Raw genomic sequence first — 23,126 nt, forward strand, 5'->3', positions numbered from 1 at the left:
GATAGAGAGATAGAAACATCAATGAGAGAGAAACATTGATCAGCTGCCTCCTTCACACCTCCTACTAGGAATGTGTCCACAACCAAGGTACATGCCCTTGACCGGAATCGAACCTGGGACCCTTCAGTCCGCAGGCCGACGCTCTATCCACTGAGCCAAACCAGTCAGGGCCATCTTAACAATTTTTAAGTGTACAGCTCAGTAGTGTTAAGTATATTCACATGGTAGTACAACAGATTTCTAAAATTTTTCATCTTGCAGAATAAAACTCCACACCCACTGAATAACTTCCCATTTCTTCCATTCCCCCATCTCCTGGCAACCACCATCTACTTTCTATTTCTATATATCTCATCTAACTGGAATCATAGAGTCTTTTTTGTGATTTGCTTAGTTCATTTAGCATAATGTCCTCAAGGTTCATCCATGTTGTTCTTTTATAGTTATGGTGTATTTACCATGTACCAGGCACCGTATTTTACATGTCACCCCACTGAATCTCCTAACAACCCTAGTTGGTATGCTTTGTTATTCTCATTTTAGAGATTAGAAAGCTGACATTCAAAAGATTAGTTCACTTGCCCAAGATGCACCCCTAAAAATGTGGAATCTGGCTTTTCTGGCCTCAGAACCTGTTTCTAAATACGTTTTAAGTTTGCCCAGGAACTAGTTCTGAGAGGAGCAGAATCTGGACAAGGAGATATAGGAGCACTCAGGTTCCTAGAAAGTAGGTGGACCTGTGACAAAGCCAGTAGCCGGAGGCTGACTCTGCAGGTGGACTTAACTGCCTCTCAAAACCCCTCGCCAGGAACTGGATCCGCCAGTACCCAGCCTTGGTGAACTGCACTACAATCAACTGGTTCTCAGAGTGGCCCCGTGAAGCCCTGCTAGAAGAAGTGGCTGAGTACCTCATGGGAGTAGACCTGGGAACTCAGGAGAATGTGAGACCCTCCTTCCCATCTCTCTCCACACCCCCTGGGCTCTTCTCTGTTTCCTTCTCCATTTGCCACCACTCTCTGTCCTATATCCTTTATCCTTTGGCCTCAGATCCACAGGAAGGTGGCCCAGATCTTCGTCACCATGCACTGGTCAGTGGCTCAATATTCCCAGAAGATGCTGTTGGAACTGCGAAGATACAACTATGTCACACCCACCAACTACCTGGAACTTGTATCTGGATATAAGAAGTATGACGAAGAGTTGGGGACATAGAGGGCCAGGGAGCTTGGTGTTGTCTTTTGACAATTACTGAAATGATATCATGGAAAATATCTGGGAGCTGGCCAAGAGGACTGGCTCAAGGACCTGGGCACTGATGTGGAGGAATAGAGATGCAAGGGGTTTTAAGTTTGCCAGGAAATGAATAAAGGAGAGATGGATCCTCCAGGGGTGTGACAGTCTCTAGAGCCCTCTTCACACTCTTTGTCCTTATTTTCTGGAATGATGTTTCTTTTTCCAACCACAATACAATGGTGACACTGCCACTTTACCCATAATATATACACCCGTCCTCTCCTCTCTGCCTTTAATATCTTCTAGACTTTCCACCATTCCCAAGAATTACATATTTATTTATTAAGGTGTATTGAGTATTTTTATGTGCTTAACACAACAATAATTTGTTTTGAAGGATATAAGAGAAATGTAAAAAAACAACAACCCTCATTTATTGGATTCAGTATTTTAATCAAGGGGAAGAAAATGCCATTTGTAATAATAATGATAGTCAACATTTAGTCCTTAATGAAATATGTATTGTTGAGCACCTACTATGTGCCAGGCACTATTCTAGATACTTACAATATACCAGCTAGCAAAGTCAAGTCCTTGCCTTCCCTGGATCATATTTGCTGGTTACCATGCTAAGCCCTCTACATGCATTTTCTTATTTAGTCCAGAAAACAATTCTGCATAGACAGTTTTTATGGCTTGGACAATGTTAAAACTTTTTGAATGAGGTGCCAACATTTAAAACTCAGGAGCCTTAGAAAAATCCAGATTTTCAACTTCTCTCTGAAAATCAGAAATTTTGGCAATACTGAGCCCACACTCATTCCCACATGAAAAAACCAGGCTAGAGACAAAGATGGCCACCCTCTCGGGGCAGGTTTCTTTTCTAGTTCACGCAGTCCCCCTGCCTGCCGCACCCTGAGGGACAGAGGCAGATTCCCGGGGGGGAAATGGTGTGGTGAAAACGAAGACTAGCAAGCTGAGAGGTAGAATAAATCAGAGGGATGAGAGTCTGGAAGCACGAAGTCCAGTTGGGAAGCTGTTGTCTATGATCCAGGAAGGAAAGAATAAAAACCTGACCAGAGTGTGGTGGCAACAGACAGGAAGACAGGGAGCTGAGACACACTGGGAAGTGAGACTGTCTAGGGCAGTGGTTCTCAACCTTCCTAATGCCGCGACCCTCATGTTGTGGTGACCCCCAACCATAAAATTATTTTTGTTGCTACTTCATAACTGTAATTTTGCTATTGTTATGAATTGTAATGTAAATATCTGATATGCAGGATGTATTTTCATTGTTACAAATTGAACATAATGAAAGCATAGTGATTAATCACAAAAACAATATGTAATTATATATGTGTTTTCTGATGGTCTTAGGCGACCCCTGTGAAAGGGTCGTTCGACCCCCAAAGGGGTCTCGACCCACAGGTTGAGAACCGCTGGTCTAGGGGACCCCCCCCCTTTCTGGGAGTCCAGCTTCTCCACGCACCATGCTCGCCTGTGTCCCCCAGGCTGCTGGCAGAGAAGCGGCAGGAGCTGGTCCCCCCCCCCCTTTTCTGGGAGTCCAGCCTCTCCCAGCACTGTGCTCGCCTTTGTCCCCCAGGCTGCTGGCAGAGAAGCGGCAGGAGCTGCTGGACCAGGCCAATAAGCTGCGGACAGGATTGTTTAAGATCGATGAGACGAGGGAAAAGGTGGAGATGATGTCTGTGGAGCTGGAGGATGCCAAGAAAAAGGTGGCTGAGTTCCAGAAACAGTGCGAGGAGTACCTTGGTCATCATGTGCAGCAGAAGCGGGAAGCGGATGAGCAGCAGAAGGTGGGGCCCCGGCAGCATCCTGCCCCCTCAGGCCCCTCTCCTCCCAGTGCTCACCAGGCAGAGGCTTCCGGTCTCCCTCAGTTACTCTGTCGGAATGCATGTTCCATTCCTCAAAACTGTTGTAGCATTTTCTTTCCTTGTTACCTCCAACATCGTCACCCCCACCTCTGCCCCAGGCGAAGACAAACCCCTCATCCTCTTTTCCTTCCTAGGCCGTCACAGCCCATAGTGAGAAGATCGCAATTGAGGAAGTCAAGTGCCAGGCACTGGCTGACAATGCCCAGAAGGATCTTGAAGAGGCATTGCCAGCCCTGGAAGAGGCCATGCGGGTATTGGAGGGGGGAAGACCCAGGAAAGAGTCTCCGAGTCCCTGGGGGAGGGGGAAGAAGAGCTGGGTTTTGTCCCCATAAAGGACCTGCCTTGCCACCTGAGTTGACTTAGGCCCTTTGCCCTAAGTGAATCCTTTCCCCCCAGGCTTTGGAGTCTCTGAACAAGAAGGACATAGGAGAGATCAAGTCCTATGGACGGCCCCCCGCCCAAGTGGAGATAGTGATGCAGGCAGTCATGATTCTTCGAGGCAATGAGCCCACTTGGGCAGAGTCCAAGAGGCAGCTAGGTAAGCTAGAAACCAGGAGATAATGAGCACCAATTCACCCAACGTTTATTATTCATCATCTGCTGTGTGCCAGGCACTCGGAGGGACAGAGATGAATGAGGTGTTGTGCTGACCCCCAAGAGCATACCGTGTGGTGGGAAAGAAAAGACATAAATATCAGTTAAGAGTCTTTGGTTGTAAGTCACAGAAAACAACTCATCTTAAATTAAGCAAAAAGAAAAAAAGAGAAATTGTTATAAAGATATAGGAATATATCTCAAAATCCAGGGGCATGAATGGCTTCCCCTCCACCTCCCAAAAGGGCAAGAATCAAAACCAAGAGTCTTTGCTGTTTCATTCTTGTGGTTTTCTCTGCTTTGAGTTCTGTTACAAGGCACATTTGGCTCTTATATGTCTCTTGGTAGAATATAGCCTGCAAGCTTGAGAGAGTGGTGGTTCAGGTAAGATTGTTCGTGGTAAGTGATGGGAAATGAGGCTGGAAGATTGTGGAGGGTCCTGGGCCTGTGCGGGTCTAGAGGAGAGAGCACGGTCAGCAGAAGGAACGTGAAGTCAGTTATTCTGGCCTTGGGAACTGGGCTGAGGGAAAACAGGGCCATGCCTAAGCCGTGGAGATGCAACCTGGACAATGAGGGAGGCATTAGGCCTTCTCGCTGAGGCCCTGATTTGCATCCCACAGGGGAACAGAATTTCATCAAATCACTGATCAACTTTGATAAAGACAATATCTCAGATAAGGTTCTGAAGAAGATCGGGGCCTACTGCGCCCAGCCCGACTTCCAGCCTGACATCATTGGCCGCGTCTCACTCGCTGCCAAGTCCCTCTGCATGTGGGTACGGGCCATGGAGGTAAGCAGGCGTGAGGTGGGGCGGGGTGGGGAGGGGAGCAGGGAAGCAGGCCTGGGAAGAGGGGGATGCACATAGGAGAAAGCTGGGGGAGTGGAAGACCCAGGTGGGAAGGAAGGGACCGCTGGTGGGTTAGTGGGTGGGTGGGCGACCCCACCGCCTGGCTGTCTCCCTGCAGATGTACGGGCGGCTGTATCGGGTGGTGGAGCCCAAGCGGATCCGAATGAATGCTGCACTGGCCCAGCTTCAGGAGAAGCAAGCAGCGCTGGCGGAGGCCCAGGAGAAGCTGCGGGAGGTGAGCCTCATGCCAGTCTTTTCTGCTGTGGTCCCTCTCCTGATTTCAGGGATGCTTCGTTACCATTCATCTCTCCCCATCTAATTCTTTCCCCCTCTCCCTTCCTGTCTGCCTCCCACTCTATGCCCTGTTTAGATGGGCTGCCTCTGGCTAAGAAAGCTAAGCCGACTGCAGAAGGTTACAAAGGCACAGAGGGCACTGGCCCTTGAGGAGTCCTTGCAAAACTGACTTGGGAGTTGCCTGTCTCTGTCATGGCCTTGACCATGGGCCCTGAGATACTAACTGATGAGATCTGTGTGGCAGATCGGTCTTTGCTGGGAAGGGGGATGCGGAATAGGGCAAGAGTGTCGACATCACTGCTATGGACCGGCAGGCTGTGGACTGAGGGTGTCTGAGCGAATACGTAGGAGGGACAGTGTTGTCCCAGAAGTAGAGGCGCTTACTTACTGTGAACAGTTTAGATAACCCAATAGGTGATTTCCTGTAAGGTATGTGCACAAATAATTCTCAAGCAAGACAGAAGGTAGAGTGCTATTATCAAGAGTTCAAAATTCTTCTAGCCTATCATTTAATTTTTCTATCATTGATTTAATAGGCAATACAATCACATGGTTTAAAATTCAAAATGTATAAAAGAGTATCCAATAAGAAGTCTCCCTCCCACCTTCTGCTCGCTATCTACCAGCTCCCTTCCCTAGAAAGCAACCAATGTTACAAATTCCTGTTTATCCATCCAGAGGTGTTCTATGCACATATAAACAAATATATATTTTTAATCTTTTACATTATATATACTGTTCTGCACCTTCCTTTTTTATTTGTCTATACATTGAAGATTGTTCCATATTGATACATAAAGAGTTTCTGCTCTCCTTTACCACTGCATGATATTCCAGTGGATGGCTATACCATCATTTACTTAACCATTTCCTTTTTGATGGGCATGTTCATTGATTCCAATTCCTTGATCTACACATGTCCTCAAACTTTGCTGATGCTATCTTGAACTATATAGAAGTTTTAAAATTTCATGTAACTGAAGCTGGTCATACTGTTTCAAAATGTTTTAACCAAAACCAACTATGGAAATAGCCAGGTCCGGGTCCAACATCCTCAAATCGGATGAGGAGCCCAAGGGTTAGTGAGATTAAGTGACTGGCTCATAACTGACAGACCTGGGCTAGAACCTGCCTTTCCTGACTCCAAGGCCATTGCTACCACAGTCATCCCAGTCTTTTCCTGTTGCAGCATCTTTGCTATTGGGAGTGAAGCTGCCCTTGAAGCCTCTTCTGATTCTGTTTGTGCAGAATCAACCAGCTGGGCAGCGGGCTTCTGCCTGCACACGCTCCCCCACTGCCCCTTTCCTGCTGCCACTGTCACCTCCCAACCTCACATGAGACCTTCCCTCTTTTACTCTCTTTTTCACACATGAGTAATCACAGGTGTGGCAATCTATTTGGAAAGGTTTCTCACCTCTGGGTGAATCATATCCCGGGCCAAATAATTAGGGATTGTTTCCTTTATATGTAAAACATGGGTCCTCTGGGGTCAGCTGCCAGCAATACCATTCATTAGACAAATATTCATAGAGCGCCTGATGTGAGGCCTCTTGAGAAGCCCTACTTGATAAGAGTAAGCAGACAGGGGGCCAACACTTCTCCTTTGTTACTGTGACATAGGCTTTGACATGTAAGAGCCAAATGCACGTGCCCAGTATCCGGCACCCTTTCCCACCCACTTGCAGAGAGCACTGTGCTGAGGCTGGGCTCCACCACCGGCCAAGTACATACAAATCTTTGGTCCTCAGTGATCCTCAGAGCCTGGAAATCAGCATTTTGAAAGGCTTCTTGTCAGAGCCAGCCAGAGGTGGGAAGCCTGTACATCGGCTCTAGGGCCAGAGATCTGATGGGCCTGTCAATCCGAATCTCGAGTAAGCAGTTTTAATCCTTACTCACTTGTTTGGGGCCCTGAAAAATGTATGTGTCATAGGCCCGATTCTGACATGCAACAAGGGTTAGGAACCACTGGTTAGAAATTGCCCTAGAGGCCCTCAAATGGGTCTTCTAGACAGAATCTTAATCTACTTCAAGGCAATTGTTTACTCAAGGTTGAAAATTCACTTTCTTTCCTCTTTCCCACTCCAAGCTATGTCACATTTCAACATAGTATATTGGAGGTTATGGAGTAAGATTAAATGATAGCATTAAAACGCTACAATAATAATAGTACACAAATTCCACAAATTTGAATATAACCCTCAGGGAGAAATTAGATTTCAGAGATTAAATCTTTGTAAACTAAAGTCCAAGTAAATTAAAATCTGAAATCAAATTATCTTGATTTTATGAGTTAAAAATCTAGAAGCCAACATTCTTAAGTTAAAGTCCCTAACCCATCCTCCCCAGTTTCTTATTCTGCTCCGTCTCCACTAGAGGGGTTCTCAGGATCAGTCTCAGGCTCCTCACATTATAATCAGGCCTGTCACTCACTGGAAATGACGTGGTTCCTGTAGGACTTCAGAGGCTACACTCGGTCAAATTCAAGTTTCTCAGGAGCATTGCTCGAATTCAAGGAGTCAGTTAGGCACTCATGACCTTCACATAAAATTACGTCCCAGAAAACCAGTCATTATTGCCCCAAAGACCAGAGTGGAAACTCAGTGGTATTTTTAGGCATGAGGATACATGGAGAAAATCTTTGTTTTAGCATCACCAGAATGTCAGTTATCTGGAAACCATGACCCGTGAACATCACTAAACTGGGAGAAACTTCTAACCAGAGACTCATGTGAGAGCTCTAATGCAGTCACTGCGCATTTCCTGCACAGGGGGTGTTGGAAATACACATGTGCATATCTTCTTTTTTGGGAGGAGGGGGTTATTGTGGTAAAATACACATAAAATTTACCATTGTAACCATTGTAAAGTGTACAAGCCAGTGGCAGGAACTACATTCACCATGTTGTGCAGCCGTCACCATTATCTTGTTCCGGAACTTTTCATCACTCCAGATGGTCACCCTGTGTATATCCTTTCAATTTCAGCTCCCCCTTGAGCTCGGGGTTCCCCGCTCTGGGTTGTGAGCAGGTAGGGTCAGCCCTGTACCACAGTGGCTAATATTGCTGCTTTCTTTGTAGGATTGCTGAGGTCTTTGAAAACTGCCTTTCAGGGAAGGTTTCAGCTCGTCCCCATACGTATTCTAACTGGAATATTACCATCAGCAGATTCCTGAACCGAAGCTGCTGTTGATGCTGCTGAGGCCCGTGCCCTGGAGCCTTGTGGGGAACAAGTCCTCTGCCGTTTGTGTGCCAAGGCAGGGCTTTGCTCCTTTTTGAATCCCCTAACTTGCTCAGGGATGTTCCCTTAAGTTGTAGGTAATACCTGCATGCCTGCTACCCTACCCGTACCACCTGAAATCGCAGCCAAAACAATAGTTCCACCCCATCTGCCTGTAGATAAGCCACATGGATTCCAGGCTAGTCTCTTCATAACTGCCTCCTTAGCCTGGAGGAGAAGTTGAATAACAGGACAGCTGACCTAGTGCTGTCTACCTAGGCCTGGCAATAACCACTTAAAGCTAGAACCTTTAGACCCACAAAACCTAATGCCTTGCCAGTTAAAAGGCCTAATATTCTCTCTTTCACAATGGGTTTGCCGCCAGAACATAGGTGTCGTAAACACCACAACTAAAAGCCAAAATGGGAAAGGACAGGCCTCATATCAACATCGTCATCATTGGACATGTAGGTTCCGACAAGTCTACCACTGCTGGCCCTCTGACTTACAAGTGTGGTGGGATTGACAAAAGAACTATTGAAAAATTTGAGAAGGAGACTGCTGAGATGGAGAAGGGCTCCTTCAAGTATGCCTGGGTCTTGGATAAACTGAAAGCTGAACATGAATGTGTGTCACCACTAATATCTCCCTGTGGAAATTTGAGACCAGCAAGTTTTATGTGACCATCTTTGATGTCTCAGGACACAGAGTCTATATTTAAAAAACCATTGCTTTTTAACTGGCAAGGCATTAGGTTTTGTGTGTACTACAGGTCCTAGCTGTAAATGGTTACAGGCACATCTCAGGCTGCTTGTGCTATCCTGATTGTTGCTGCTGGTGTTGGTGAATTTGAAGCAGGCATCTCCAAGAATGGGCAGACCCGTGAGCATGCCCGTCTGGCTTACACACCGGGTGTGAAGCAGCTGATTGTTTCTGTTAACAAAATGAATTCCACTGAGCCCCCCTATGGCCAGGAGAGATATGAGGAAATTGTTTAGGAAGTCAGCACCTGCATTAAGAAAATTGGCTACAACCCTGACACAGTAGCATTTGTGCCAATTTCTGGTTGGAACGGCGACAACATGCTGGAGCCAAGTGCTAACATGCTTGGTTCAAGGGATGGAAAGTTGCCCATAAAGATGGCAATGCCAGTGGAACCACGCTGCTTGACGCTCTGGATTGCATCCTGCCACCAACTGGTCCAACTGACAAGCCCCTGCAGCTTCCCCTCCATGGTGTCTGCAGAACTGGTGGCATGGGTCCTTCCCTGTGGGCCGGGTGGAGACTGGTGCTCTCAAACCCGGCAGGCGGTGACTTTGCTCCAGTCAGTGTCACAGCTGAAGGGAAGCCTGTTGAAATGCACCGTGAAGCTTTAAGGAAAGCTCTTCCCGGGGACAATGTGGGCTTCAGTGTCAAGAACATGTCTGTCTCCCTAGTCAGTTAGGCTCAGTGGATAGAGCGTCAGCCTGTGGACTGAAGGGTCCCAGGTTTGATTCCTGTCAAGGGCACATGCCCAGGTTTCAGGCTCAATCTCTGTAGGGGGTGTGCAGGAGGCAGCCGATCAATGATTCTGTCTCATCATTGATGTTTCTATCTCTCTATCCCTCTCCCTTCCTCTCTAAAATCAATAAAAATATATTTTAAAAAATTTAAAAAAGAACTTAACATACCCCTTAACATATTAAAAAAAACACACATGCCTGTCAAAGATGTTCATTGGGGCAATGTGTCTGGTGACAGCAACAATAACCCACTATCGGAAGCAGCTGGCGTCACAGCTCAGTTGATTACCCTGAACCGTCCAGGCCAAATCAGTGCTGGATACGCACCTGTGCTGGGTTGTCACCCCTCACGTTGCTTGCAAATTTGCTGAGCTGAAGGAGAAGATCGATCGTCATTCTGGGAAAAAGCTGGAAGATGGCCCAAAGATTTTGAGATCTGGTGATGCTGCCATTGTTGGTATGGCTCCTGGGAAGCTCATGTGTGTTGAGAGCTTCTCTGACCCTCTGGGCCGTGTGGCTGTTCGTGACATGACAGACAGTTGCTGTGGGTGTCATCAAAGCTGTGGACAAGAGGGCAGCTGGAGCTGGCAAAGTCACCATGTCTGCCCAGAAAGCTAAACGCATTTTCCCCCAACACCTGCCACCCCCATCTTGCTCGGTGGTGGAAGAAAGGCCTCAGAACTGTTGGTCTCAACTGGCCATTTAAGTTGAATAGTAAAAGACTGATTAATGATTAATGCGTCGTAAAACTTTCAGAAAGGAGAATGTTTTGTGGACCATTTGGTTTTTATGTGTGTGTGGCAGGTTTTTAGTTTATTAGTTTTTTAAAAAAGTACTTTTAAATGGGAACAACTTTACCAAAAAATCAGTCACAGAATTTTAAGACCCATTAAAACAAAGTTTAATGAGAAAAAAAAATCTGATATTCTGCCCATCAGTGCTAAAAACAATCTAACCCTACTTTAACCTCGTCGGCAATATTAGTGTTGTAGCTATAGCAGCCTTTATCCTGAGAGCACCGCTATACCTCGTGAAGGCCATCCTTGAAGCCCACATCTTTCTTTTGCCACTATTTTAAACAGTCCTGCTTCTGTAGGAACAGCCACTCACCTATGGACAAAGACACAGTCATCTGCCAAGGTCAGAATAATTCAGGATCGGCTTAAAGCCTTTCACCCAGGCAAGATTAGTTAAAAGTCAACCACACAAGTGTAAAAACCTGCAGGCCTGACATGAACCTCTAATCACCCAAGTCAAAACACCTGCCCATACCTCAAAGGCTGCTCATGAGCCCCACCCAAAGCTTCTTCTTTTTATTTTTTTTATTGATTTCAGAGAGGAAGGAAGAGATAGAAACAGTGGTTCTCAACCTTCTGGCCCTTTAAATACAGTTCCTCATGTTGTGACCCAACCATAAAATTATTTTCGTTGCTACTTCATAACTGTAATGTTGCTACTGTTATGAATCGTAATGTAAATATCTGATATGCAGGATGGTCTTAGGCGACCCCTGTGAAAGGGTCGTTCGACCGCCAAAGGGATCAAACACCATAAACAGCATCGACATAGGACCGGGGCTGGTGCCCAGGATGAACTGGTGGCTGGCTGAGCTGCTTGTGGCTAAGGCACACTCTGATAGGTCACTGTGCATGTTGAACTGGTTGTTAAATATTTTTCTGTTCCCGCTGGTTGCACATTTGCTCTTTCAGAAATTCTTGTTGGTGGAATTGTGTCTGTTATAGCTTTCTTATGTTTTAGACTTTTTATTTTTTTAAAAATATATTTTATTGATTTTTTTTACAGAGAGGAAGGGAGAGAGATAGTTAGAAACATCGATGAGAGAGAAACATCGATCAGCTGCCTCCTACACACCTCCCACTGGGGATGTGCTCGCAACCAAGGTACATCATGCCCTTGGGAATCGAACCTGGGACCTTTCAGTCCGCAGGCTGACGCTCTATCCACTGAGCCAAACCGGTTTCGGCCCAAAGCTTCTTAATAGGTTTTCTGGTCTGCAAATATACCCTTGATTGGGTCCAAGAATTAGCAGCCTTCTTCTATGCATGGGTTTTCAACAAGTTAAGAAATAAAAAGTCGCCGAAACCGGTTTGGCTCAGTGGATGGAGCGTCGGCCTGTGGACTGAAGGGTCCCGGGTTCGATTCCAATCAGGGGCATGTGCCTGGGTTTCGGGCACATCCCCAGTGGGAGATGTACAGGAGGCAGCTGATCGATGTTTCTCTCTCATCGATGTTTCTGACTCTCTATCTCTCTCCCTTCCTCCCTGTAAAAAATCAGTGAAATATATTTAAAAAAAAAAAAAAAGAAAGAAAAAGTCCAAAATACTACTTTTAAGTTGGAGAACATGGCTAACATCTATGGGCGACTTGGCCCCACTAGTAGTGACCCTGTATTCAGACAGATTGACGGGGTCTCAGGCGTTGTGGGCGGGCAGAGTGGAACTTGTGCTCACTCCTAAAAGGAAAGGGCCTGAGCTCCGCTGAGCACTTCCAGTTGATTCTTTCCAATTTTACCAATCAGATCAGTCACACACCTCCCCTGGAGAAAGGGTGTGTAAAGACCTGCAAGGGAACCACCAAGATTAAAAATTATAACAAAACGTGAACCTTGAAGAAAAACTAAATCTAGAGATTATTCAGGTTATAGAGAAGAACTTCAAAAGCAAACCTAAGGAAGAAATGACATCCACAAAACAAAAATAAGATGAGAAGAGGAAGAGTTCAAACAGAGAAAAAGAAAGATTCAGGGAAATTTTAAAATGATCAAAGTATGACAGTCATTCAATAGAAGGGTGGGAAGATAGAGTCAAGGAATATAAAACAAAAATAAAAAGTCTAGCCCTAACCGGTTTGGCTCAGTGGATAGAGCGACGGCCTGCGGACTGAAAGGTCCCAGGTTCGATTCCGGTCAAGGGCATGTACCTTGGTTGCGGGCACATCCCCAGTGGGAGGTGTGTAGGAGGCAGCTGATCTATGTTTCTCTCTCATCGATGTTTCTAACTCTCTATCTCTCTCCCTTCCTCTCTGTAAAAAAAATCAATAAAATATATTTTTAAAAAAATAAAAAGTCTAAAACATAAGAAAGCTATAACAGACACAATCCCACCAACAAGAATTTCTGAAAGAGCAAATGTACAACCAGCGGGAACAGAAAAATATTTAACAACCAGTTCAACATGCACAGTGACCTATCAGAGTGTGCCTTAGCCACAAGCAGCTCAGCCAGCCACCAGTTCATCCTGGGCACCAGCCCCGGTCCTATGTCGATGCTGTTTATGGTGTTTGATCTTTATAATCAACCTAATGACAAAGCACAGAAGACTGTGGGTTCTGAGTGGGAATGCTGTTAACTTCGACAATGTAAGAACAAAAGCACAGCTAAAATAGTTGGGAGGTGAATGCTGGTGGTGGGCTGAGGGAGAGATCAGGCAATGCTTTCGCAGATATTATAAAACGAGGTTTCGATGTGTCATTTAAAGTGATAAGGGTCACCAGTAGAACTAAAACTATTAGGAATAAAGAGAAAAGGGTGGTGATGTGTAGGCATAAGAGATTAAATCGTCATTTATCATAGCATAAAGTCAATATAAAGAGTCTAAAATTGATAATCCAGGAAACAACAGTGTAGAATACACTTGTGTGTGGAGATAATGCCCCTGGAAGAATATTTAAGCAACATGTCACATTGGCTAGCTTGAGAAGAGAGTGGGTGGATGGAGAGCAGGGTTGGGAGGCAGACTTCTCATGACCTTATGTCTTTTGAATTTTTAAGTTGCTTATTCACAAAGTAAACAAAATTAAAATAAAAAATAAATTGCATCAACATGTGCTTATGCCCCTACAAGGACATTCATTGCAGCATTAATAGAAAATGTTGGCAAGACACAAATGTCTATCAGTAGAAGACTTGTTATATAAAATAATGGTTAAGTCATACACAAGATTATTTTGCAGCCTTTAAAAACAATTATTCCCGGCTGGCATGGCTCAGTGGTTGAGCATCGACCTGTGAACCAGGAGGTCACCTTTCGATTCTGGTTAGGGCACATGCCCAGGTTTCAGGCTTCATCCCCAGTGTGGGGCAGGCAGGAGGCAGCTGATCAATGATTCCCTCTCATCATTGATGTTTCTATCTCTCTCTCCCTTCCTCTCTGAAGTCAATAATATTTTTAAAACACCAAACAAACAAAAAACACACAATTATTATTCGCCTGTTAGGCAAATACCAGGCCCTAGAAAAGGCCGGATCAGTCCTCTACTTCAGATTTAATGATGTATTTCAACCTCAGGAGAGCCCAGAGGGTGGTGATGAATTGAGGGAGGCTTCTCTCGCAGGTAAAGCTCTTCCCAGGTCCCTGTCTCTGGCGTGGGACCTGGGACCTGGGTCTTGTCCTTGAGTGGACTCCTCTTTTTCTCTCCAACAATTCCTGAGCTCGTTTCTAGCTTTTTCTTTTTCTCTCAAGATCACGTCTTGGGTATGGCTCCTGGGATGGAGTGGCAATCATTTTTGTGCGCTCCGATCCTCTCTTGCCAGCATATCTGTGTCATTTCTTATGCTACAAGAGGTCTGTCTCCTACCCAGCTTTGAGTTTCATTACTAAGTAATTTCTGGGCTCAAGGAAAGAGTGGTGGAGGGGAGGAAAAGAAAACTCATCACACATATTTTAAGTTGGAGAATGTGGCTAACATCTGTGGGCGAGTAGTGACCCTGTCTTTTTTCTCTCCTGACAACAACCCTATAGGGTAGGTGTTATAATTCTTATTTTGCACAGGAGAAAACCAAGACTTGAAGAGATCAATTTACTCAAGATCATGCAGCCACAAAATAGCAGATTGGTGATTTGAATCCAGAACAATCTGGCCCCAAGCCCTGTGTTTGATTCCTATCCCTGATTATTCCCAGGTGGCTGAGAAACTGGATATGCTGAAGAAACAGTACGATGAGAAGCTGGCACAGAAAGAGGACCTTCGCATGAAGTCTAAGGAGATGGAGATGAAGCTGGAGCGAGCTGGGATGTTGGTGTCTGGGTTGGCTGGCGAGAAGGCCCGATGGGAGGAGACAGTAAAGGTGAGGTCAGATGTACCACCTGGCTCTCCTTCCTCCCTGCCAACTAGTTCCAAGAGCTCCCATGCCCTTTAGGTTAAGGGGCAGGGAAAACAGGGATAGCTGGGTATAGGGACATCCAAAAATAGGGCATGGGAGTTCTTCCTCTCCCTTTCCTCACATTTGGCGAGAAGAGTGAGAGGAGAGATTTTTGGTACCATTAGGGATCTGCTGCTATGTTTAGGCAGAGCTACAAAGCACACACCGGGACCCTTTTACAGCACATTGGCTGGAGAGAAACAGGGCGCATCTTGTCTCTCTACCTTCAGTGAGCTCCTGGTGTCATGAGAGAGTTAGGCCTTATCACCAGAATGTAAACAGAATTGCTGTCAAAGATGGGGAACTGAAAAGTAATTAGAACCAGGTTAGGGCTCTCAGGGCACAAAGGTTTAGGAGAGGGAAATAATCTCTTTAATCCAGATACTGTTCAGAGGAGAGTGCCTTCAAAGCATTCCCGTCTCTCCCAGTGGTGGGGGCTCTGACAGGCTCACTCCTCCCCTCCTGTCCGCCAGGGCTTGGAAGAGGACCTGGGCTACTTGGTGGGTGACTGTCTCCTGGCAGCTGCCTTCCTGTCCTACATGGGACCCTTCCTGACCAACTACCGGGATGAGATTGTCAACCAGATCTGGATCAGGAAGGTGAGACTCAGGCATGATGAGCGAGGTCTTGGGCTCTGAGACCAGGGCCTTTGGGAGTAATAAGAGATATCAGAAAAGGGCAGGGTTGCTGAGCTCAGATCTCCACACTGAAATTTGGGGCTCTTCCCTACACAGATTTGGGAGCTTCAGGTTCCTTGCTCACCTCGCTTCACCTTTGATGACTTCCTGTCCAATCCTACCAAAGTTCGGGACTGGAACATCCAAGGGTTGCCCTCAGATGCCTTCTCCACTGAGAATGGCATCATCGTCACCCGTGGCAACAGGTAAGGATGCTGCCGGGAGCATGAGGAGGAGTAAGCGCAGAGCCTGTCTTCTGACGGATGCTTCCTCCTTCAGGTGGGCACTGATGATTGATCCTCAGGCCCAGGCCTTGAAGTGGATCAAGAACATGGAAGGAAACCAGGTATAAGGCTGGGGGCTGGTTGTACCCCCTTAGGACGGTGGTTCTCAACCTTTAATACAGTTCCTCATGTTGTGGTGACCCCCAACCATAAAATGATTTTCGTTGCTACTTCATAACTGTAATGCTGCTACTGTTATGAATCGTCATGTAAATATCTGATATGCAGGATGTATTTTCATTGTTACAAATTGAACATAATTAAAGCATAGTGATTAATCACAAAAACAATATGTAATTATATATGTGTTTTCCGATGGTCTTAGGCAACCCCTGTGAAAGGGTCGTTCAACCCCCAAAGGGGTCACGACCCACAGGTTGGCGACCCACAGGTTGAGAACCGCTGCCTTAGGAGCTCTTCCCATGCCTGTCTCTTCCTGAGTCCTACCCTTGGGCCGTTTTTTCCCTATGAATCCCTCAGTGTTTCTTCCATCGTTTTTCTTGCTCTCTAGGGCCTTCAGATCATTGACCTGCAGATGACCGATTACCTTCGAGTCCTAGAAAACGCCATCCAGTTTGGATACCCAGTGCTGCTCCAGAATGTGCAGGAATATCTGGACCCCACACTCAACACCGTGCTCAACAAATCTGTAGCTCGAATTGGTCAGGGCCCAGACTTACTGTGTGGTTGGACTGTGGGACAGATCCCAAGGACCAGCCAAGTGGGACACTGGGGAGGAACAGGCTGGCTCTTTGGCTGTGTCCTTTATTTACTAGTATCTGTCCCTCTATTCAGACAGCCCTGGGCTGGGGCCATTAGGACAGGCTGAGTCACTGCCACTGGATGCTGGTAGGGGAAAGAATGGGTCAGCCCACACCTGGTCACATGGAGTCCTTGCCCTTGACCCTCTTGTGGGTACAGGTGGTCGGCTGCTGATTCGCATTGGAGATAAGGAGGTAGAATACAATCCCAATTTTCGTTTCTACATCACCACCAAGCTCTCCAACCCCCACTACAGCCCAGAGACATCAGCCAAGACCACCATTGTCAACTTCGCAGTCAAAGAACAGGTAGGCGGGGCTGATGCTTAGACTGAACTAGGGGGAAGCAGGCAGGGCTGTAGAGTCCGGCAGGATCGAGAAAAAGGCTAAGATTGTGTTGGGCAGGTCTAAGGGGCTCGGAGGTGTAAAGGGGTGCAAAAGGTGAAGGTCACTGGAGTGACATTCTCACCATGAGTCCTGGTGTGCTTCCAGGGCCTGGAGGCCCAACTACTGGGCATCGTGGTCCGGAAGGAGCGTCCTGAGTTGGAGGAGCAGAAGGATTCGCTAGTCATCAACATCGCTGCTGGCAAGAAAAAGCTCAAGGAGCTGGAGGATGAGATCCTTCGGTGAGACCTTGCCTCCACCCTCCACTGGTCCACTCACTGGCACAACTAGCACGCCGGGGGCTGATGGAGTCCCTGCCCGCTCCATCCATGTGCCTCTTGGCTTCCCTCCAGGCTGCTGAATGAGGCCACAGGCTCCCTGCTAGATGATGTACAGCTGGTGAACACCCTGCAGACCTCCAAGTTAACGGCCACGGAGGTGACTGAGCAGCTGGAGACCAGTGAAACCACGGAGATCAACATTGACTTGGCCCGTGAGGTGAGCTCCTGTGCCCTCCAGCCCAGCCCCCACCAGCCGTCAAGATGCAATTCTAATAATCTTGGCCTGAGGAACCTCCCATCCCTAAGCTCCTGCCACCTGGCATGTCCCTCTGTGGCCCCTGACTCTGCCTCCTCTGCAGGCTTACCGTCCATGTGCCCAGCGGGCATCAGTCCTGTTCTTCGTGCTCAATGACATGGGCCGCATCGACCCCATGTACCAATTCTCGCTGGATGCCTACATCAGCCTCTTTATCCTCAGCATTGACAAGAGCCATCGCAGCAACAAGCTGGAGGACCGCATTGACTACCTGAATGAATACCACACCTATGCTGTCTACAGGTCTGAGGCTCCTCCCTACATGCCCTAGGCAGGAGGCCAAGTGACTGACTCGAACACCTACCCTTCCTGCTAGTTCTGCCCTGGTGCTTTCTCAGGCCATCATATTGGTCCCCTGCTCTCCTCCCCATACTCCTTCCTGGGTAGCTTATCCACTGTCATGGTCCAACCATCACCTGTGGGCTGACTGCTCAGTGTTATATCTTTAGCTCTCCCTTGAGTGTTGGACTTGTGTGTACAACTGTCTACTATACCAGCACTTCTCCAATAGTAACGTGCTTCTAGAGCACAGGGAATCTTGTTAAATACAGATTAAGATTTAGTAAGTTGGGGTCCTGTATGTCTAATGCTCCTGGTCTATGGGTCACACTGAGTAACAAGGTACTTGACTTCTCTGCATAGACACCCCACAGACCCCTCAAGTTCAGCTTGTTTCAGGTCAAACTCATCATCTACCCTTTTCAAGGCCCTCATCCCTAACTGGCATCAGCATTCACTTCCCAGTCACCCCACCCAAAAAGTGGAAGAGTGAACGTCCTTCCTGACTCTTCTCCTCTCAGATCAGTCACCAGGTTTTGCTCGTGAATCTTTCTGCAAACTGTTCCCTCCCAATTCTCCCCATGGCTACACCTGTACTTTAGTTCAGACCTTCATGATCTTTCTTTCTGAATTGCACAACCATCTCCTAACAGGGCATCCTGCATCTAACTGTCTCTCTCCGATCTGTCCTCTTGTAGCGTCCGTGAGAGCCTTCCAAACACCAATCTGCCCATGCCACTCCCGGCTGAAACGGGTGGAGCCTTTCGTGACCTGTCCTCCACCCGCCTGCTCAGCTTCACCCTTCCCCACCTTCCACTGGATGCCTGAGCAGTGCTGACTGCCTTCCATGCCTGCTTCCCCCAACCCCCTGGTCTGCATTTGCTTCTACTCTGAGCTCTCCCTGGAGTCCTCCCTTCTCTTCCTCTTCTGCATCACCTCAGGGCAACTTCCCCAAGATACTTCCCTTGTGTCCACCCACAGGTGGGTGCCCCTATCCTGTGACCTCTTAATGGCACTGTCACCCAGTATAGAACTCATCACATCCTTGCACAATCAGTGGCCTCTCTCATCCACCTGCCCTTTTCACACCACCTGATTTCCTCCAGGACAGACACTCTGGCACATTCATATTTGTGTCTCCAGGACCTGGAAGAGTGCTTGGCACATAGGAAGGGTCCAGTCAATGTTTGGTGTGTGTGTGTGTGTGTGTGTGTGTGTGTGTGTGTGTTTAATCTTCACCCAAAGATATTTTTGCCATTGACTTTTTAGAGAAAGTGGAAGGGTTTGAGGAAGGGAGAAGGAGAGAGGGAAACATTGAAATGAGAGGGACACATCGGTTGGTTGCCTTCCAAACGCATCCCAACTGAGGTGGGGATCTAACCCACAACCCAGGTAGCCATTGACTTTTTAGAGAAAGTGGAAGGGACTGAGGAAGGGAGAGGGAGAGAGGGAAACATTGAAATGAGAGGGACACATAGGTTGGTTGCCTTCCGAACGTGTCCCAACTGAGGTGGGGATCTAACCCACAACCCAGGTATGTGCCCTTGTCAGGGAATCGAACTCGAGACCCTTCAGTCTGCCGGCCGACACTAACCACTGCGCACACCGGCCAGGGCAATGCTGGGTGTTTTTTAATAGAAACAAATGATTGTTTTTACCAGTGAACTCTGGGGAAAATCATGTGCTCTCTCTCTAGGTCCCTGAGTGCTTGGCTGTTTATGGGAGGTTTGAATTAGATGCTGATGAGGGTCCTTCTGTGTAAGACTGATTGTATGATGTTCGCTCAGTAGGCGTTCATATTGAGTGTCCTCCTCCTCCACCCTCCCTGTCCCCTCCTCCCAGGTACACCTGCCGCACCCTTTTTGAGCGCCACAAGCTACTATTCAGTTTCCAGATGTGTGCCAAAATCCTGGAAACTTCTGGCAAGCTCAACATGGATGAGTACAACTTCTTTCTGCGTGGCGGTGTGGTGAGTTGGATAGAGGGCACATCCGAGTGCGGAGCGGTCAAGGTTGGGGATGGTGGCAAGTCTGAAGAAGCCTCCAGACCCAGAGGGTAAGGCCCCCGTCTCCAGCGAGGGCGCCGAGAGCTGCCAGGAGCAGGGGCATGGCAAGCTCCTTCGGGCTATGGCAGTGGCTTGCAGTGCGCCCCCTTCTCACATTACAGGTGGGACTTGGGGGCCCCTCTTACCTGTGACCCACTGGTTGGTATGATCTTGCAACTCTTTCATTGCCTCTCAAGCCACTCCTTCCCCAGCCTGCAGCATGGTCACCATGACACAGTTTTCCTTGCAAGCACCTCCACCCCTTCCCCCGCCCTGCCCCCTGTGTTGCATTTACTTGGCAAAACTGCCACTCTGGTTAGATCCAGCTCCACTGTCCCCGTGTGGCCCGTGCAGCTGAACCTGGCTGAAGAGAAACACCCACACGAACCTTAACTGGGCCCTGAAACTGACAGACACCGATACCACGTTTCCCTGGGCTAGTCAGTCGCTCACCCTCTGGACAAGTTTCATTTGTCTTGACACCTTTACTTCGCCTCTCATCTGGATTTTAGCAGTAATCTTCCAACACTCCCCCACCCCTGGTCTCTCAGCATAGAGACAAGAGAGATTCTTTTAAAACGGATGCTCATTACTGATGTCATCTCCTACCGTCCAGCTCCTCAAACCACCCACTCCAGGTGCACAGGCCTCCTTGCTGTCTGTGACCAGTGTGTCCCACTTAGGGCCTTGTGCACTGGCTGTTCCTGTTCCCAGGAAACTACACCCTCAGGTGTACATACCTTCTTGCCCTCTTTCTCACCGTCTCCAATATTTGATTCAAATCGCACCTTGTGAAGACCTCCTTGACTTTCTCAGTTAATGCTTCAGACTGCCCCCCAGGACTTCAACCCTCCTCGTCTTCCTCAGCTTGGTCTCTGTTTTCATGGCACCGGGACAATCTTTGATATACTAGATAATCTACTTATGTTTTGGTTCATTATCTGCCCTCCCACATTGGAAGAAAACCTCCTTACGGGCAGAGATATTTGTCCTTTTTGTCCAGTGATGTATCCCACGTGCTTAAAAAACTTACAGTTGGTGAATAAGAAATATTTGTTAAAGAGAGCGAACAAATGAATGAACTAACAGTTTGAGCTTCTCCAGAGGGTGAGGCTACCAGTTGGTAAATAACACGGAGAGGCAACCACCAGAGGGCGCAAGCTCCCTAAATTTGAACCGCGATCCCTGCAGTGTCTGAGAGACTTAAACCCCCACATTTATTCCCCTAATAAAGGTGGATTCCAATCCATCTTGGATTCCTGTATTCATTTTTTCATTCTGTTTCATGCAAGACTCATCTTTGTCCATTTTTTTTTAAAAAAAAGGTAATTCTTATGGGGTCGGTGCTCCTGGTCAATCCTTTCTCCTGTCTCCTTCCCCCCAGGTTCTGGATCGGGAGGGCCAAATGGATAACCCATGTACTAGCTGGCTCGCAGATGCCTACTGGGATAACATCACGGAGCTAGACAAACTAACCAACTTCCACGGGCTCATGAACTCCTTTGAACAGTATCCTCGTGACTGGCACCAGTGGTATACCAACTCCACCCCCGAGAAGGCCGTGCTGCCAGGTGCCCCGGCGTTTGGGCCTCCCCACTCCTGCTTTTCTCCTTCCCTCCATTCAGCCCCTGTGTGTGCCCTTCCCTTTCTTCTCTAGCCCTTCTCTCAAGCTCCCCTCAGCCAGCTGCCTCCTGGCAGAGCATTCCCTGCAGGTGCCTCTTTGTTCAGATTCCCTGCTCTCCCAGCCTCTCCCTGCAACAACTCACCTCCTCCCCAGGTGAGTGGGACAATGCCTGCAACGAGATGCAGCGGATGCTGATTGTTCGCTCCCTTCGCCAGGACCGCGTGGCGTTCTGTGTTACTTCTTTCATTGTCTCCAACCTCGGCTCCCGCTTTGTTGAACCGCCTGTGCTAAACATGAAGTTGGTCAGTGGCTTGGTTTCCTTGCCCACATCGCCCACCTCATCCCTGGGTCCTCCCTCTCCCCGCTCCAGTCTGCCACCTGCATTCCTTCCATCTCATTCTCCCACTCACGTCGCATGGCCTTCTGCTGAGGCCATACCCTGTGCTCCTGGCAGGTGATGGAAGATTCAACCCCACGAACCCCACTGGTGTTCATCCTGTCCCCTGGTGTGGACCCCACCAGTGCCCTGCTCCAGCTGGCAGAGCACACGGGCATGGCTCAGCGTTTCCACTCCCTGTCCCTGGGCCAGGGCCAGGCCCCCATTGCTGCTCGGCTCCTCCGAGAGGGCATGTATCAGGGTCAGTGCATTCTTGTTCTTCTCCCCCCCATCCTTGGCCCTGGTCCCACTCACCAGAGCCTCCAGCCTCGGTCACACTACCATAACCACAGCTCCCACTTTTCCAGAAGGTCCCCGGAGTGGCAGACCTGAGCATGTTGACACCCCCTCCCACACACATACAATGAGATGGACAGTGTGGGGACAGATGGGGCTTAGGCAGTGGGTCCCACTGAATCCGGTGTCTCCCTGCAGGACACTGGGTGTTCCTGGCCAACTGCCACCTGTCACTGTCGTGGATGCCTAATCTGGACAAACTGATAGAACGACTGCAGGTGGAGGATCCTCACCCTTCCTTCCGCCTCTGGCTCAGCTCCAGTCCCCACCCCGAGTTCCCTATCTCAATCTTACAGGCCAGCATCAAGATGACCACAGAACCCCCAAAGGTATGGGCGGCTGCAGAAAGCCAGCATCAGCTATTCCATCTGGCCTGCCTTTCCTTCTGGTAGCATCGGAGAGGGGGCTTACTTACCCTTAACAACAACACATTTTGATTTTACTGTCCTGTAAAAAATTTTGTGCTAAACTCTTAGGACATAATAGTAATATCTGATTTTTATTGTTATTATGTGCCAGGCATTGTTCTAATTGATGCACATTTATTAAGTCATTAAATACACACACACACCCTATCAGGTAAGTGCTATTAACCCATTTTACAGATAGGAAAATGAGGCACTGAAGAGTAAATAAATAGTCCACAGAACCTTCCTGTCTCCCAAGATTTCCATACATTCTCTCCCCAATGTCACATTTGCTGGGCTCCCAGCCCTTTTCTCCTTCCTTCTCTCCAATTCTATTGAAACTTTTATCTCCAAAATGACAAGGTCACCATTGAATGCAATCATAATGATCCTTTAAAATTTGACCATGTTGTTTGTATCTGATGTATTTTTGTTTTGTCTGTTACTTTTTGTTCTATATCTGACACATGAGTGGAATACTATAGTTCTTGTCCTTTTCTGATTTATTTCACTTAGCATAATACTCTCACGGTTTGTCCATATTGTCTCAAATGGCAATATTTCATTTTTTAATTGAAAAAATCTGATCACATTGCT

The 23,126-nt window shown here is 47.6% G+C and overlaps 1 protein-coding gene and 1 pseudogene across 2 annotated transcripts in view; both read left to right on the forward strand.

The window, feature by feature from the left end:
* DNAH2 (dynein, axonemal, heavy chain 2) overlaps positions 1-23,126 on the forward strand; it is a 112,731-nt gene that overhangs the window by 84,095 nt on the left and 5,510 nt on the right. The window contains exons 58-78 of the mRNA XM_014549808.1: positions 756-941; positions 1,048-1,187; positions 2,837-3,047; positions 3,260-3,376; positions 3,522-3,663; positions 4,340-4,509; positions 4,685-4,801; positions 14,500-14,664; positions 15,213-15,338; positions 15,474-15,622; positions 15,696-15,762; positions 16,212-16,362; positions 16,622-16,770; positions 16,954-17,087; positions 17,199-17,343; positions 17,486-17,685; positions 19,564-19,690; positions 21,150-21,336; positions 21,543-21,691; positions 21,844-22,027; positions 22,261-22,451. Coding sequence (XP_014405294.1) covers positions 756-941; positions 1,048-1,187; positions 2,837-3,047; positions 3,260-3,376; positions 3,522-3,663; positions 4,340-4,509; positions 4,685-4,801; positions 14,500-14,664; positions 15,213-15,338; positions 15,474-15,622; positions 15,696-15,762; positions 16,212-16,362; positions 16,622-16,770; positions 16,954-17,087; positions 17,199-17,343; positions 17,486-17,685; positions 19,564-19,690; positions 21,150-21,336; positions 21,543-21,691; positions 21,844-22,027; positions 22,261-22,451 — 3,207 coding nt within the window. The remainder of the gene's footprint in view (positions 1-755; positions 942-1,047; positions 1,188-2,836; positions 3,048-3,259; positions 3,377-3,521; positions 3,664-4,339; positions 4,510-4,684; positions 4,802-14,499; positions 14,665-15,212; positions 15,339-15,473; positions 15,623-15,695; positions 15,763-16,211; positions 16,363-16,621; positions 16,771-16,953; positions 17,088-17,198; positions 17,344-17,485; positions 17,686-19,563; positions 19,691-21,149; positions 21,337-21,542; positions 21,692-21,843; positions 22,028-22,260; positions 22,452-23,126) is intronic.
* Positions 7,610-10,460, forward strand: LOC106728235 (annotated as a pseudogene). Its single transcript, XR_001364511.1, has 3 exons — positions 7,610-8,806; positions 8,856-9,496; positions 9,773-10,460. The product of XR_001364511.1 is annotated as an elongation factor 1-alpha 1-like (transcript).

This window comes from Myotis brandtii, unplaced genomic scaffold, assembly GCF_000412655.1.
Source record: "Myotis brandtii unplaced genomic scaffold, ASM41265v1 scaffold573, whole genome shotgun sequence".
Lineage (NCBI taxonomy): Eukaryota > Metazoa > Chordata > Mammalia > Chiroptera > Vespertilionidae > Myotis > Myotis brandtii.